Source organism: Pelophylax lessonae (assembly GCF_965119305.1).
Source record: "Pelophylax lessonae genome assembly, chromosome: 3".
NCBI lineage: Eukaryota > Metazoa > Chordata > Amphibia > Anura > Ranidae > Pelophylax > Pelophylax lessonae.
Window position 1 is genome coordinate 58,052,126 of NC_138770.1, and position 13,838 is coordinate 58,065,963.

Genomic DNA, 13,838 nt, shown 5'->3' on the forward strand with positions numbered 1-13,838 from the left:
ATTCTCGTCATAGTGTCTGTGTGCCGGCAGTGGTGTATTTAGGTTTTGTGCTGCCCTAGGCCTGACTAAACTTGTGCACCCCCTAATTTAAATGACACACCCCTTCCTGTAAAGGCCACACCTCTTCCTGTTTATGACCCTCCCTGTCATCTTTAAACCACAGGCCACAGTCTATCAGTGCCCATCAGTGTAGCCTCATCAGTTCCCATAAGTTCAGCCTCAGCAGTGCCCATCATCATACCATATCATACCAGGAGGTAGCAGTGTTGACTGCTTTATGGGGGTGCCAGACTGATTTGCCTCCTGGACCCTGCCCTCCAGCCCAATTCGCCCTATAAGACTGGCACTATACAAAAAGTGTGTAGCGCAAGCAGTCAGGAACTCTTTTTAGTGGGGGAGGCGGAAGGAGGCTGTTTTTTACTCTAGGCCTGGGCCTTGTTGGCCTAGACCAAGATACAGCTCTGTGTGCCGGAATGAATGAACTCCTGAGCATACGCAGGAATTGTCTCCTCCCATGCTGGCTAATCAAGATGGCCCAAAACTTGGTGGAAGCTGGAGAGAAGATGCTGGCAAGAGACCTCACTAAGGTCAGATGGTTGGAGCGAAGGTGAGTATTTGGGGCCTTACTTCTGTTTTAAGGATTAATAACTTACAGTTTTGCTTTTGGGCTTGGATACACTTTAACAAGCTACTTATTAGCATTTTTATAGCATAGGAAAGGTTTTCAGTTCACCATCCATAATAACCTTTTATAGTGAGGTCCCAGCTAAAACTTTTTATAAAGCTGCAGGATTTAGTATGTACTTGTCCAGAACATCCCACTTGGCGCTCATTTTGAAATGGAGCAAGTGCACAGCCATTAGACAAGCTTTTCTAAACTTTTTATTTTTACCTTTTGAAATGTATTTGATATCTGGGAAACCTTGAAAAAATGTTCTGATCTAAAACTCAGAGTACGGTAAATATCTGAATGACAAGAAACACAAATTTTGGTGGTACCCCTAGCTTTGCAATAGTGCTTAGTGATCATGCCAACTTTGAACACCAATGCAAAGTTAGTAGGGGCCACTAAGCACTGATGAAAAGGTTGTGTTCAGTGGTCTCTCAAACTGTGCAATGATGCTTGGTGGTCTCACTAGCTTTGCATCGGTGCTTGGTGGACCCCGCCAGCTCTTTATTGGAGTTTAGGACGGTCAAGGGCTGCTTAAAAATAGTAATTCTACTTCTGCAGTTAGCAGAGTGGCCTGACATGATATTCCCTTATAAAGAGAGGATTAGTAAAAAAAAAAAAAAAGCTGGCAACACCCAACTTATCATGTGTGCATTGTTGTTCCTGTAACTAGTCCACGGACCTCATGACATTTCATAAGAAAATGGTACGATTTACTCATTCTATTTCATGTGATAGTTCTGCAGTATTCTGATTTTTTTTTTTTTTAAAGTGACGTCCCATTGTCTGAAAGCCTCTTTTCCAGGACAGGGAAGACATTCTTCTTGTCCCGTGTTGCCAGCTCTGTGTGTGGATAGCAGCAGCCAGAGCTATAAGCATACTATTAGGCCGATATCAATCCACCTGGTTGTACTTGACCAATCAGTCGTAGCTGCTTGGGGAACATTGAAGCTACCATTGAGAAGATACAAATCCATTGCAAAATAGCCCTGCAGTAGGACCATTTGGAACCCCTTGTGGAATCCTAGAATTATGCAGAACCCCAGTTGATACTCTCAGCATTAAGCAGATCTACAATAAAAGTTCCATACCTTTGGGAAGCCTAATATCCATGCTGTACTTTCAGACATGGCAATCTATCAACCTTTCTCAACTAGGGTTCTACCCAGAGGTTGTTTTTTGGGGTACCTTGAGCGGTGACTGAATGGCCTCCAGTTTGATGTTACCTGCATAGTTCCTATTTCCTGACCACACTTTTTGTTTCCAGTTGGCAATTTTGAGATCGGATGGTGAATTTTTCTGAAATATGTTTCTTCAACCAGATATGTGAAGTTGTTGTTTTCATTCTAATAGGAGATCTGATGCCGTAGAGATGGATGAAATGATGGCAGCCATGGTCCTCACCAGCTTGTCCTGCAGCCCAATCGTCCAGAGTCCTCCCTGCGGTGACCTCATTCCAAGTAAGTACCCATGGAGATGACTGGAATCTATATGCTGGTTCTGTGGGGTCTTGTACTTCTGTTCTTTGTGGATCCTACCAGGCAGGGCTACCCAGGAACCATATTTAACCACTTCTTGACCACACGATGGCCCGAAAGACTGGTCGTGGTTCTCCAATTTTCGGAGGGTGTTCTCCCAAAACCACGCCTCCCCCCTCTCCCTGTGGCACGCTCTGTGACCGCTGTGTCCTTTGGACACAGCTAATCACAGATCGTGGTAAAGGGCCAATCACAGTGGCCCTTTACCATGTGATCAGCTGTGTCTAATCACAGCTGGTAACATGTAAAGAGACTTGCCGCTTATCAGCAGTCCTTTTCTTCACACAGTGCCTCTGTACATTGTTTACACTGATAATCAGGGCACTGATCACCAATGTAGGCTCATTAGCACACAGTGAGTGGTGCTTATCAGTGAAGCCTCATCAGGGCACAGTGGTGCTCGTCAGTGAAGCCTCATCAGGGCACAGTGGTGCTCGTCAGTGAAGCCTCATCAGCGCACAGTGGTGCTCGTCAGTGAAGCCTCATCAGCGCACAGTGGTGCTTGTCAGTGCAGCCTCATCAGCGCACATCAGTAAAGAAAAATAACTTTTCTCTTTCGTTCATTGACGGGCACCACTCCTGACCTTCTTAACCATTGGGTTACATAGTTACATAGTTAGTGAGGTTGAAAAAAGACATCAGTCCATCCAGTTCAACCTATGATGTGTGTGTGTGTGTTTGCTTTTAACCGTACATTGTATACCCCTGTATGTTGTGGTCTTTAAGGTGCCCATCTAATAGTTTTTTGAAACTATCAATGCTCCCTGCTGATACGACTGCTTGTGGAAGAGAATTCCACATCCTTACCCCCCTTACGCATTTTAAGGTTAAACCGCCTTTCCTCTAGTTTTAGTGAGTGGCCACGTGTCTTGTTGTATTTCCTTACTCTGAATAGTTTGTTCCTTATGCTAGGGTCGCCAGTACAGTATTTGTACATTGATATCATATCCCCCCTCAATCGTCTCTTCTCTAGAGAGAATAGGTTCAGTGCTTGTAGTCTTTCCTCATAGCTGATGTCCTCCATTCCCCTAATTATTTTTGTTGCCCTTCTCTGGACTCTTTCCAATTCCAGCACATCTTCCTGAGGACCGGTGCCCAGAACTGGACAGCATACTCCAGATGTGGCCGGACCAGAGTCTTGTAGAGTGGGAGAATAATCTCTTTATTTATTATACTACACCCTACAGGAGAAGGGCACTAGCTGAAAAAGTCTGGCTACGCCTATGGGCAGTCCCAGGGGGGTATACTCCCTGTTTCTGTTATAGGTACTTAGGACCTTACTAGGCAGAAAAAAAAAATTATTTCCTTGCTGGGATCTCTGGTCCTGGCAAATTTTTTCTTTTTAGATAGATTTTTTTTCCTCCTGTTTTTTTTTTTTCCTGTGAGATTTGCAGTCAACTGCTGGACTGGGCGGCGGGCTGGATAATCTAGGTCCAGTGGTCACCCCAGTCTGGACAGTGAGCACGCGCAGACCTCAATTCCACGCTAGGTTGGCCGTGACATAGCCCCACCGGACAGGGGCTGCCCACTGAGTCCCATCCATTCATCGATGCACTGACGGCGGTCCTGGAGTCCTTTGTGTCCCGGGTGGAGAGGTGGCTTTTGGGAGGCGGGCTGGCAAAATCAATCTCCGCCTTCCTCTGCCTCATTAGATCCTGAATCAGATTCGGTCGCCGCAGACCTGGGTCACCCTGCTGGCCTTTATCGACCCGGCTGACAGGAAGGTGGAGGCTGTGGCCCGCAATATGTTCACCGTGGCTGGTTCGGCACTGAGGCTGATATTCCCCACACTTGCAGAATCTGACCGAATGGGCTAGGCTTTTGTGCTGTGACTTGGAGGGGGGAGTAGCTTCTCCCTGCATTTGCTGAGCTGGTGGACCAGCTGGTCCAGGGGCTGCAGTTTTTCTGTGATGCCTCTTTGGATCGGCTCCCCTAGTGGCTCGGCTCTCTGTTTCGACAGTTGTCCTTCAGTGTGTCTTTTGGCTCAAATGCTGGTCTGCAGACCAGATTTCTAAAAAAGGCCTTGACTGATCTTCCCTTTCAAGGAGATCACCGGTTTGGTGCTACCCTGGATGATATTAAAGGTCTTACAGGAGGAAGAGTACCTTTTTTTCCGCAGGCTACTAAGGGCAAGGACCTTTGTCATAGATGTGGGCCCTCCTCCTCGGCTTATAAGAAGTTTTTTCTTCCCTCCGGGTCGACTGACAAGAGATCGAAACCCTCTGGGGCCTCCTCTGGAGCCTCCTCTGGAAGATCCAAGCGAACTTGGTCTGGCAAGTCAAGAGCGGGCTTCTCCAAATCCACGGACAGGGCCCCTTCACAATGAAGGTGCGCCCTCACCTGTATCTGGGTCGGGGGGACGTCTTCGCTGTTTCTCGGACCGTGGACTTCCCTAGTACAGGACAAGTGGGTCCACTAGGTCATTCGGTCCGGCTACAAGATTGAGTTTCATTCTTATCCTCCGGTAAGGTTCTTCCCTCCAACGTGCGACTGTCCCTGGTCCACTTACAGGCTCTTCTTGGAGCAGTGCAAGACCTTTTACTTTAAAGGGTGACTGTCCCGGTTCCAACTTCAGAATGTTTTCAGGGGTTTTACTCAAACCCGTTTACAGTCCCCAGGAAGGTAGGCAAGGTGTGTCCAATTCTGGACCTCAAAGCGCTGAACTACTTTGTGTGGGTGCAGAAGTTCAAAATGGAGTCTATTCGCACGGTGGTGGCTATTCTTGCCTCCATCGACATCAAGGACGCTTACCTTCACATTCCAATATGTGACGGTCACCAGCGCTTCCCCCTGCATTGCTGTGGGAGAGGAGCATTGTAAGTTTGTGGTGTTAACCTTTGGCCTCGCCTCTGCTCCTCTGGTCTTTACGAAAGTGTTGGCCCGGGTGCTAGCTTTGTTACGTCAATGGAGGATCACGGTACTGGGCTACTTGGACGACCTCCTTCTGCTAGCGGAGTCTCCTAATGATCTGGTGGAAAACCTGTAAATCACCATACGAGCTTTGAAGGAATTTTGGCTGGATTCTGAATTTTCAGAAGTCTGCTCTGGTTCTGTCCACTAAGTGTGACTATCTGTGTCTGACTCTGGACTCGGCCTTAGCCAGAGTGCTCCTTCCTCTGGACAAACTCCAGAAACTGCAGGCTGCAATTCAGCTCCTGCTGTCCAGCAGATGGTCATCCCTCAGGACTTGCATGCGAGTGCTGGGCCTGATGGTGTCTACCTTCAAGGCAGTTCCGTTTGCACAGTTCCAACAAGGTCCCTGCAAGGGAGATTCTGACCAAATGGACAAGAATCTGCAGTCTCTGGACAATCGGATCCAGCTGAGTAACGAAAGAGTCCATGATATGGTGGCTTCGTTCTTCAGCGCTTCGGCTGGGCAAATTCTTCCTCCCCTTGTATTGGACAGATGCCAGCCTGTCCGGCTGGGGAGGGGTCCTCGGCAAAAATTCTGCTCAGGGGATATGGACACTGGTAGAATCCAGACTACCGATTAATGTCTTTGTACTCCGAGTGATCAGACTGTGCCTGGAATTGGACGGATCGTCTTCAGGAATGTCCAGTGCGCATTCAATCGGACAATGCCACGGCCATGGGTATATGTCAATCACCAGGGGGGCACAAGAAGTGTCTTGGCGGCTCTGGAGGTAGCTGACATTCTAAGGTGGGCAAAACGGTTCATTCCAGCCCTCTCTGCCATACACATGCCTGGAGTGGAAAACTGGCAGGCGGATTACCTCAGTTGGCAGGCGTTTGACCAAGGGGAGTGGTCCCTTCAGCGGGAGGTGTTTCATCATTTGGGTCTCTGATGGGGCATCCCTGAGCTGCATCTGTTGGCGTCTTGGCTCAACAGAAAGGTTGGGTCAGTATCGTCTGCTTTATGGCTTCTCTTCTCTCAAGCTTCTGCCAAGACTTCTACGCAGGATCGAGGGAGAAGGGATTCCAGTCATCTTGGTGGCCCCGGACTGGCCTCGTCGGGCTTGGTACGCCAATCTGCTGCGCCTGGTCACCAACGTTCTTAGGGATTATTGGCTGTCCCAAGGACCAATCTTCCATTCTGCTTTACAGTCGCTGGCTTTGATGGTTTGGCTGTTGAACGCCAGGTGCTGGTGGATAGAGGTTTATCTGAGTCGGTGATTCCAACGCTGTTAAAAGCTAGGAAATCTACTTCTAGGAAGAGCTACCATCGTACATGAAGTCATACATTGTGTGGTGTGAGTTTCTTGGGGTTCATCCTCGCTCTTTTTCGGTGGCTCGGATCTTGACCTTCCTTCAGCAGGGAATTGAGCAGAAACTGGCCTTGAGCACTATCAAGGGTCAGGGGTCTGCCTTAGCGGTCGTCTTTCAACGGCCCTTGGCCACATCCCCCTGGTGTGTATTTTTCTTAAGGGAGTTAGACACTTGGCTCCTCCAGTGTGGTCTCTGTTGCTGCCTTGGGACCTCAATTTGGTGCTCTCAGTACTCCAGAAGCCTACTTTTGAGAATCTTTGGGAGATACCCCTGCTTATGCTGTCCTAGAAGGTGGCCTTTTTTGTGGCTATCACCTCTTCGTGCAGGGTGTCGGGAGTTGGTGGCGTTATCCTGTCATTCACCTTACTTGGTGGTTCAGAGATAAGGTGGTTCTCCCCAGTCCGTCGTTCCTTCCTCATGTAGTCTCTGATTTTCATTTGAATGTGTCCCAGGCCAAAACATCTGAAGGAAATTGCTTTGCATGCCTTGGATGTGGTCGGGCAATTAGGGTGTACCCGGCAGCTACAGAGTGTTTTAGGAAGTCAGACTCCCTATTTATGTTCACGGCTGGGCCTCGGAAAGGGATGTCCACTTCATCTGCAACAGTTTCCAGATGGATCGGACAAACGGTGATTCAGGCCTATTCCATCAGGGGTCAGGTTCTGGCATCGGTGGATGCTTCCTTTGGCCGCAAGGTTTTGTAGGCGGCTGTTTAGAGGACCTGGTCCTCTTTGAGAGTGTATTGTTGTTTTTTCAGGTGAGCTCCAGTTAAGGTCTAGCTCCTGTTTACCTGGTTGGCTATAGTTAGCCTTGCGAGTTTCTTTTGGCTGTTCCCTCCCCTCATGTTTAACACTGCTTTTGGACGTCCCAATGGTTATGAAGATCAGGAGCTGTGTCTGACAATGAATGAAAGAGAAAATGGGATTTTTGACTTACCGTAAAATCCACTTCCAGTTCATTGACGGACACCGCACCCACCCCTCTCTGGAGTTGTAATTCTTCTGAAACTGCTTGTAACAAAACTGAGTGCCTATAGCAGAGAGAGGGAGTATACCCCCTGGGACTGCACATAGACGTAGCCAGACTTTTCTTCTGCCTAGTGTCCTACTCCTGTAGGGAGCAGTATAACCCAATAGTTAAGAAGATCAGGAGCTGTCCGTCGACAAATATCCGAGAAATGGATTTTACGTTAAGTCAAAAATCCCATTATTTGCGAAATTATATTACCGAAACTAAACTTTTTTTTTTTTTTTCTTAAAAACTTTGGTCTTTTTTTTTCCGTTTTTTTGTTTAGCAAAAAATAAAAACCCAGTGGTGATAATTACCACCGGAAGAAAGCTTGATCTGTCTCAAATGATACATTTTTAATTTGGGTGCAGTGTTGCATGACCGTGCAATTGTCATTCAAAGAGTGACAGCGCTGAAAGCTGAAAATTGTCCTGGGCAGGAAGGGGGTGAAAGTGCCCGGTACTGAAGTGGTAAAAATGCAGTCCAGTGTTAATGGTGCATTCTGCAAGTTCATTGTGTTCACAGTAAAGGGCACCTGTTGCAAATTCTTAGACCCTAACTACAGGGTGTAGAGCCCTGCCTGTGGTGATCTCATTCCTAGTAAGTGCCCCTTCAAGATGACTGGGATCTGTATGCTGGTTCTGTAGGGCTCGTCCTCCTGTTCTTTGTGGATCCTAGCAGGCTTGACCACACAGGAACCATGCTTAAAATGCTGTCTAGTATTGTGAACGGTGCCTTCTGTATGTTCTTAAAGTCAAGAGTGCCTGTTGCAAATGTTCAGACTCTACTGCAAGGTCCAAAGTTCACCCACCTGTGGTGATCTCATCCCAATTAAATAGCCATAGAGATATTTGGAGCCTGTATGCTGGTTTTTTAGGGCCCGTTCATGCTATCGTCCTGTTCTGTGCCGATCCTACCAGGCTTGACCACACAGGAACCATGGTTAAAATGTCGTCAAGTATTGTAAACCGTGCTGTTTGCAAGTTCATGATGTTCACAGTTTAGGGTACCTGTTGCGAATGCTGCAGAAGGATGCTTTTTGTTATCCTCCAGGCATGTTTTAAACACTTTTGCTGTCAGTAGTGTTCATTTCAGTATTTCACGGGGAACCCCTGCTAGTCCGTTGGTGGTCATTGGGAAAATGCCCCTTACATTGGTGCTGGTGGGTGATTGTGCTGTACTATGTGGCCATATCTAGTGCAATGATGTCATGTGCTTCCCCACTCCTTTGTGAACATGCAGATGTAGTTGTAGGGTAGAGAATGCCCCATCCGCAACTGAATGTGCCGGCACTGAAAAATTCCTTCTAGGGGCCACCAGACATGGGTTCCAAACCCAAGCTCATATCTAGTGTACTCATTAAGAAGAATGCCTCTCCTACAGTGGTGGTGAAAATGCCAACTCTTGCCAAGTGGCATTTGACTTGGAACTATGAGGGCATCATCCAATGGAAGGTCAGTTAGCCACAGCTCGTGGAACCCCTAGCCACCGCTGAAGGAACCCTAGGGTTCCACAGAACCCTGGTTGAGAATAGCTGCTGTAGTGTTTAGAAGTGGGCAAATATGACCTGGGTAAAAAACCCACCTAAAAATCTAAGATATGTGCAGAAGACCGAGGCTTCGCGTTGTCTGCCTGAAAAAAGATTTTAGGTTTGTTACACTTTTAACTACGTAACTAAGCCACATTGCTGCTTCCTAAGTCCTGGTTCTTGTAGTCCAGCCTTGCTTTTTAATGGATATCAGCCTAGTTGGTCTTCCCCGCCAATCCTTAATGCCGGAGAGTGGAGAAAACTTGTATTTGCAGTCTTCTTCCAGATGCACAGGAGCCTTGGCCAGGCTACCGACTATGTTCTGGAACCCCTGAAAGCCTTCTAAATAGGGGAATTATTGGTCAATAATAGTTGAGGTGGTTCCCATCATCGATCACAGGAAACATGGATGTTGAAGATAAGCAGATGTCACAGACCTGTTTAAGTGGCCATATCAAATGAAAGGTTCATTTCTTTTGACAGCCGGTTGGCTTCCCCCAACACAAATGGCCATTGGTATACATTTGCCCTCCCCCCAAAAAAATGTCCTTGATTTTGTCTTTAATGCTTCAGTAAGACACGGGGACCTCAAAGTGCCTCCCTGCAGAGAAGGCAGCTCAAAATTCTATAAGAATGCTGGAGTTTAGTCTTGCTGAAGCTCCCATCTCTACTGGAAGGCACAGGGACACCCTGTGAGTCTTGCAGAAACATCAGAGGCCAAGGTGTTCAATGGGCCTATGGAAACCTATGCCACAAAGACCTGTCTAGGGTGCACACATATTCATGCCAGTGATCCCTACGCATAGGGAACAATGGATTTTTAGAATGTAGTAGTGATTAATTGCTCCCGATGGTACCGTGCTAGGTTTATTATTCACACATTGTTCTTCTTTCCAAGCCCCTCAAGTGACCTGTGACCTCTGGAAGGAAAGCGGTGATGTGTCGGACAGTGGGAGCAGTACAACCAGCGGGCACTGGAGTGTGGAGTGTGGCACCTCTACGCCTTCCCCTCCTCACACCGAAGCCAGCCCCAAATATACAAACGAGGCGTTCAGTGCTTCCCACGTGGATGAAGGCTTTGAGACCGACCCTGATCCCTTCCTTCTGGATGAGCCTGCCCCACGCAAGAGAAAGGTATGGCACGGTTTCCTAGTCGGGGAGAAAAAGGCAACAATGTTTAAAAGTTGCTTGCACTTTATTGAGTTAACCACTGATTATGCTTTGTAAACCAAGAAAACTTTGCTGGAAATTCACGGCTGTCAAACCGACAGCCGGGAGTTGCGGTTAGGCTGCATTTACGCTTGATCTGAGCGTCTTTAGTCATTTTGCACTTTTTGTGTTTTGTACAGGCCTTCCGCGTATCTGGCATAAGTGGTGGTACTTCCTAATTGGTGTCTTGGCCAGAAATGGGTGGAGCTACAGGGAGAGGTCAAGCTAGGGGCCTTAGGAGGTCTTCAGTCGGAGGAAAGCTGCATTGGTGAATATTTGCACCCGCACCGCGTTCAAAGGCACTGGCCTTGCGATCCGTATACAGGTGCAGATGTATTGTTAACAGCACCCCAAATGCTTATTGCAAATGCAGTGTGTTTGGGGCACCATATTGCATGGACCGCAGTACCCAGGAATTCGGTGCAGTGTGGTTTTCATAGTAGTGCAAGCACTACTTTTTATGTGGTCCAGTGTGTTTTGCAGCTCATTGAAACAACACACCGCATGAACATTGTATGGGAATGAACGCCAGCCCTCAGGCTGTGAATGAGGCCTAAGAACTGCTCCTGTCCATAAACGGACCATCTGTCACATTGTTTATAAACAATGTTCAGACAGGCGATAGATACAAAGTAACATTGTTTATAAACCTTAATCAGACGGGAGATAGAGAGACACAAAGTAACATTGTTTATCCACTTAAGCCCCGGAGGATTTGGCTGCTAAAAGACCAGGGGCTATTTTGCGATTCGGCACTGCGTGACTTTAACGGACAATTGCGCGGTCGTGCGACGCTGTACCTAAACAAATTTGACGTCCTTTTTTTCCCACAAACAGAGCTTTCTTTTGGTGGTATTTGATCACCTGTGCGATTTTTTTTTTTTGATCACGCGCTATAAACAAAAAAAGAGCGTCAATTTTGCAAAAATAACAATATTTTTCACATTTTTTTATATGAAATTCCCCCAAAAAAATGTAAAAATCTAAATTTTTTAACATTTTCGGCCAATTTGTTTTATGCTACATATGTTTGGTAAAAAAAAAATCTCAAAAAGCGTATTTTTATTGGTTTGCGCAAAAGTTATCGCGTTTACTAACAAAGGGAAAGATTTTTGTCATTTTTGTTGTTTTTTTTTTTTTTTTTTAACGAGTAATGGCGGCGATCTGCGATTTTTTTTTTTTTTTTTTTTTTTTTTTTTTTTTTTTTTTTTTTTGCGACATTGCGGCGGACAGTTCGGACCCTTGACTGACATTTTTGACACTTTTGGGGTTACCAGTGACATTTCTACAGTAATCACTGCTATACATATGCACTGTTACTGTAAAAATACACTGGTAGTGAAGGGGTTAACTTTATTTGAGAGGGAGGGGCTGTGTGTGTCCCTAGGGGCGTGCTTCTTACTGTGATTGGCTGTGGCTTCAGATGTAGGAATAATGATCAACGGTCCTACATTGTAGAACCGTGTGATCAGTGTTTCTACACCGGGGAGAATGACAGGTGGCTTGTTTACATAAGCCGCCTGACTTTCTCCCTCTCCCCCGAAGATCGCCGAGTGACCGGCGGACATCGGGTCCGCTGGTCACACGCGCGGGGGTGGGGGGGTCCGTGACCGCGCAGGCGCTGCCTCCGGCGGCGCGCACTCGCTCCCCAGAGCCTCACAGGCTAGCGACGTAGACCTACGTCGCTCTGCCTGTGAGGGGCTGACTGCCGACGTAAATATACTGTGAGCAGTCGGCAAGCGGTTAAAATGCGTTGGTCAGATGGGAGATAGAGAGATGAAAATAACATTGTTTATAAACAGTGATCAGACGGGAGATGGAGAGATACAAAGTAACATTGTTTATAAACATTGAGATAGAGATACAAAGTAACATTGTATCTGCTCAATTCCATTTATCTGCAGGCCAGAAATGAATTTAGATTCATAAGTGATATCAGTCAAAACAACCTGAAGACAAGTTAAAAAAAAAAAAAAAATACAATTTTAACCCTTTGTTTTACCTAATCAGCCCTAATTAACTCCTTCTCACCTTAACTGGTATTTTCCTGATTTTTATTTTTTCATCTTTTTTTTTTTAAATTCTAATTTTCATTCCCTCTAAATTTTCAACTTCTTTTTTTTCCTTTATTTATTTATTTTTTTGGTATTTTAGTGTTGCATTAAAAAAAATATCAAAATTGGGGGGAATAAAACTTTAATTTGTAAATATTTTACAATGCTTTGTTTTTATCTACAGCAAGTATTGTTGTTTATTTTTTTTTTTTTAATGAACACTAATCATATTGTCTTTTAGCTTTTGTGGTTTTGTGTTTTTTTTGTTTTTTTTTTCTTGTCTATGGGTTGCATAAAAATATACATTTCTGCTAGACAATATCACATAAAAGCTTTGTTATTCTGTATGTAAGGACAACAGTACAAGTGAATAAACAGGCCCATAAAAAAGATTTGCAAGAAACTTCAGCTCCCTCTATAATTAGAACTATGGCTAATTTTTGACATGCGGTTTTTTATTTTAGCGACGGCCTTGTTGACTTGCCAATCGTGTCTCTTTGTGTTGCAGAACTCTGTGAAGATCATGTACAAGTGTCTGTGGCCAAACTGCGGGAAGCTTCTGCGCTCTATCGTTGGCATTAAGCGCCACGTGAAAACCCAGCACCTTGGGTAAGACTTCTTTCTCCCAATTGGCTGTATAAATAAATATTTTTGGGTGGCAGTTTTGCGATGTGGCCTTGTAGCATTGGGGTAATGGCATCATGAATAAGTGCATTACATTTTTTTTTTTTTTTTTTTCCCTACCTGTATACTAGGTAATGGGTTGGTGTAACACATCAAAGGTATTCATTGCCTTACAGAGATCACAACACAATAAAAAAAGTTATTTACCGTATTTATCGGCGTATAACACGCACTTTTTCCTCCTAAAAATGGAGGAAAAAGTAGCAGTGCGTGTTATACGCCGATATAAAAAAAAAGTCCAGAAAGCAGCGCCGAGAGGTAGAAGGGGGCGGGCGGCGCTGAGGAGAAGGAATGACGCACTGTCATCGAAGTCCCGCCTCCTATGCCGACAATCATAGGCGGCGGGACTTCCGATGACTGCGCGTCCTTCCTTCTCCTCGGCGCCGCCCGCCCCTTCTACCTCGGCGCTGCTTCCTAAACGTTTTTAAAAGTGATTTGTATAGTGGCACTGGTGCTGGCGTGGGCGCTGGCGAGGCTGCAATTATGGGCGCTGGCGAGGCTGCAATTATGGGCGCTGGCGAGGCTGCAATTATGGGCGCTGGCGAGGCTGCAATTATGGGCGCTGGCGAGGCTGCAATTATGGGCGCTGGGGAGGCTACATGTATGGGCAATGGCGAGGCTGCATGTATGGGCACTGCACTGGCGAGGCTGCATTTATGGACACTGCGCTGATGAGGCTGCATTTATGGACACTGCGCTGATGAGGCTGCATTCGTGGGCACTGGTAAGACCACATTTAATTTTTAAAAAAATGGGGAGGCTGCTATTATGGGCGCTGGCGAGGCTGCAATTATGGGCACTGGCGCTGGGGAGGCTGCAATTATGGGCACTGGCGAGGCTGCAATTATGGGCACTGGCGCTGGGGAGGCTGCAATTATGGGCACTGGCGAGGCTACATGTATGGGCACTGGCGAGGCTGC

General features: G+C 46.4%; 1 protein-coding gene across 1 annotated transcript in view; it reads left to right on the forward strand.

Moving 5' to 3' along the window:
- The window catches only part of ZNF395 (zinc finger protein 395), a 59,509-nt gene that overhangs the window by 30,159 nt on the left and 15,512 nt on the right, over positions 1-13,838 (forward strand). The window contains exons 4-6 of the mRNA XM_082251473.1: positions 2,024-2,130; positions 9,870-10,105; positions 12,743-12,843. Coding sequence (XP_082107599.1) covers positions 2,024-2,130; positions 9,870-10,105; positions 12,743-12,843 — 444 coding nt within the window. The remainder of the gene's footprint in view (positions 1-2,023; positions 2,131-9,869; positions 10,106-12,742; positions 12,844-13,838) is intronic.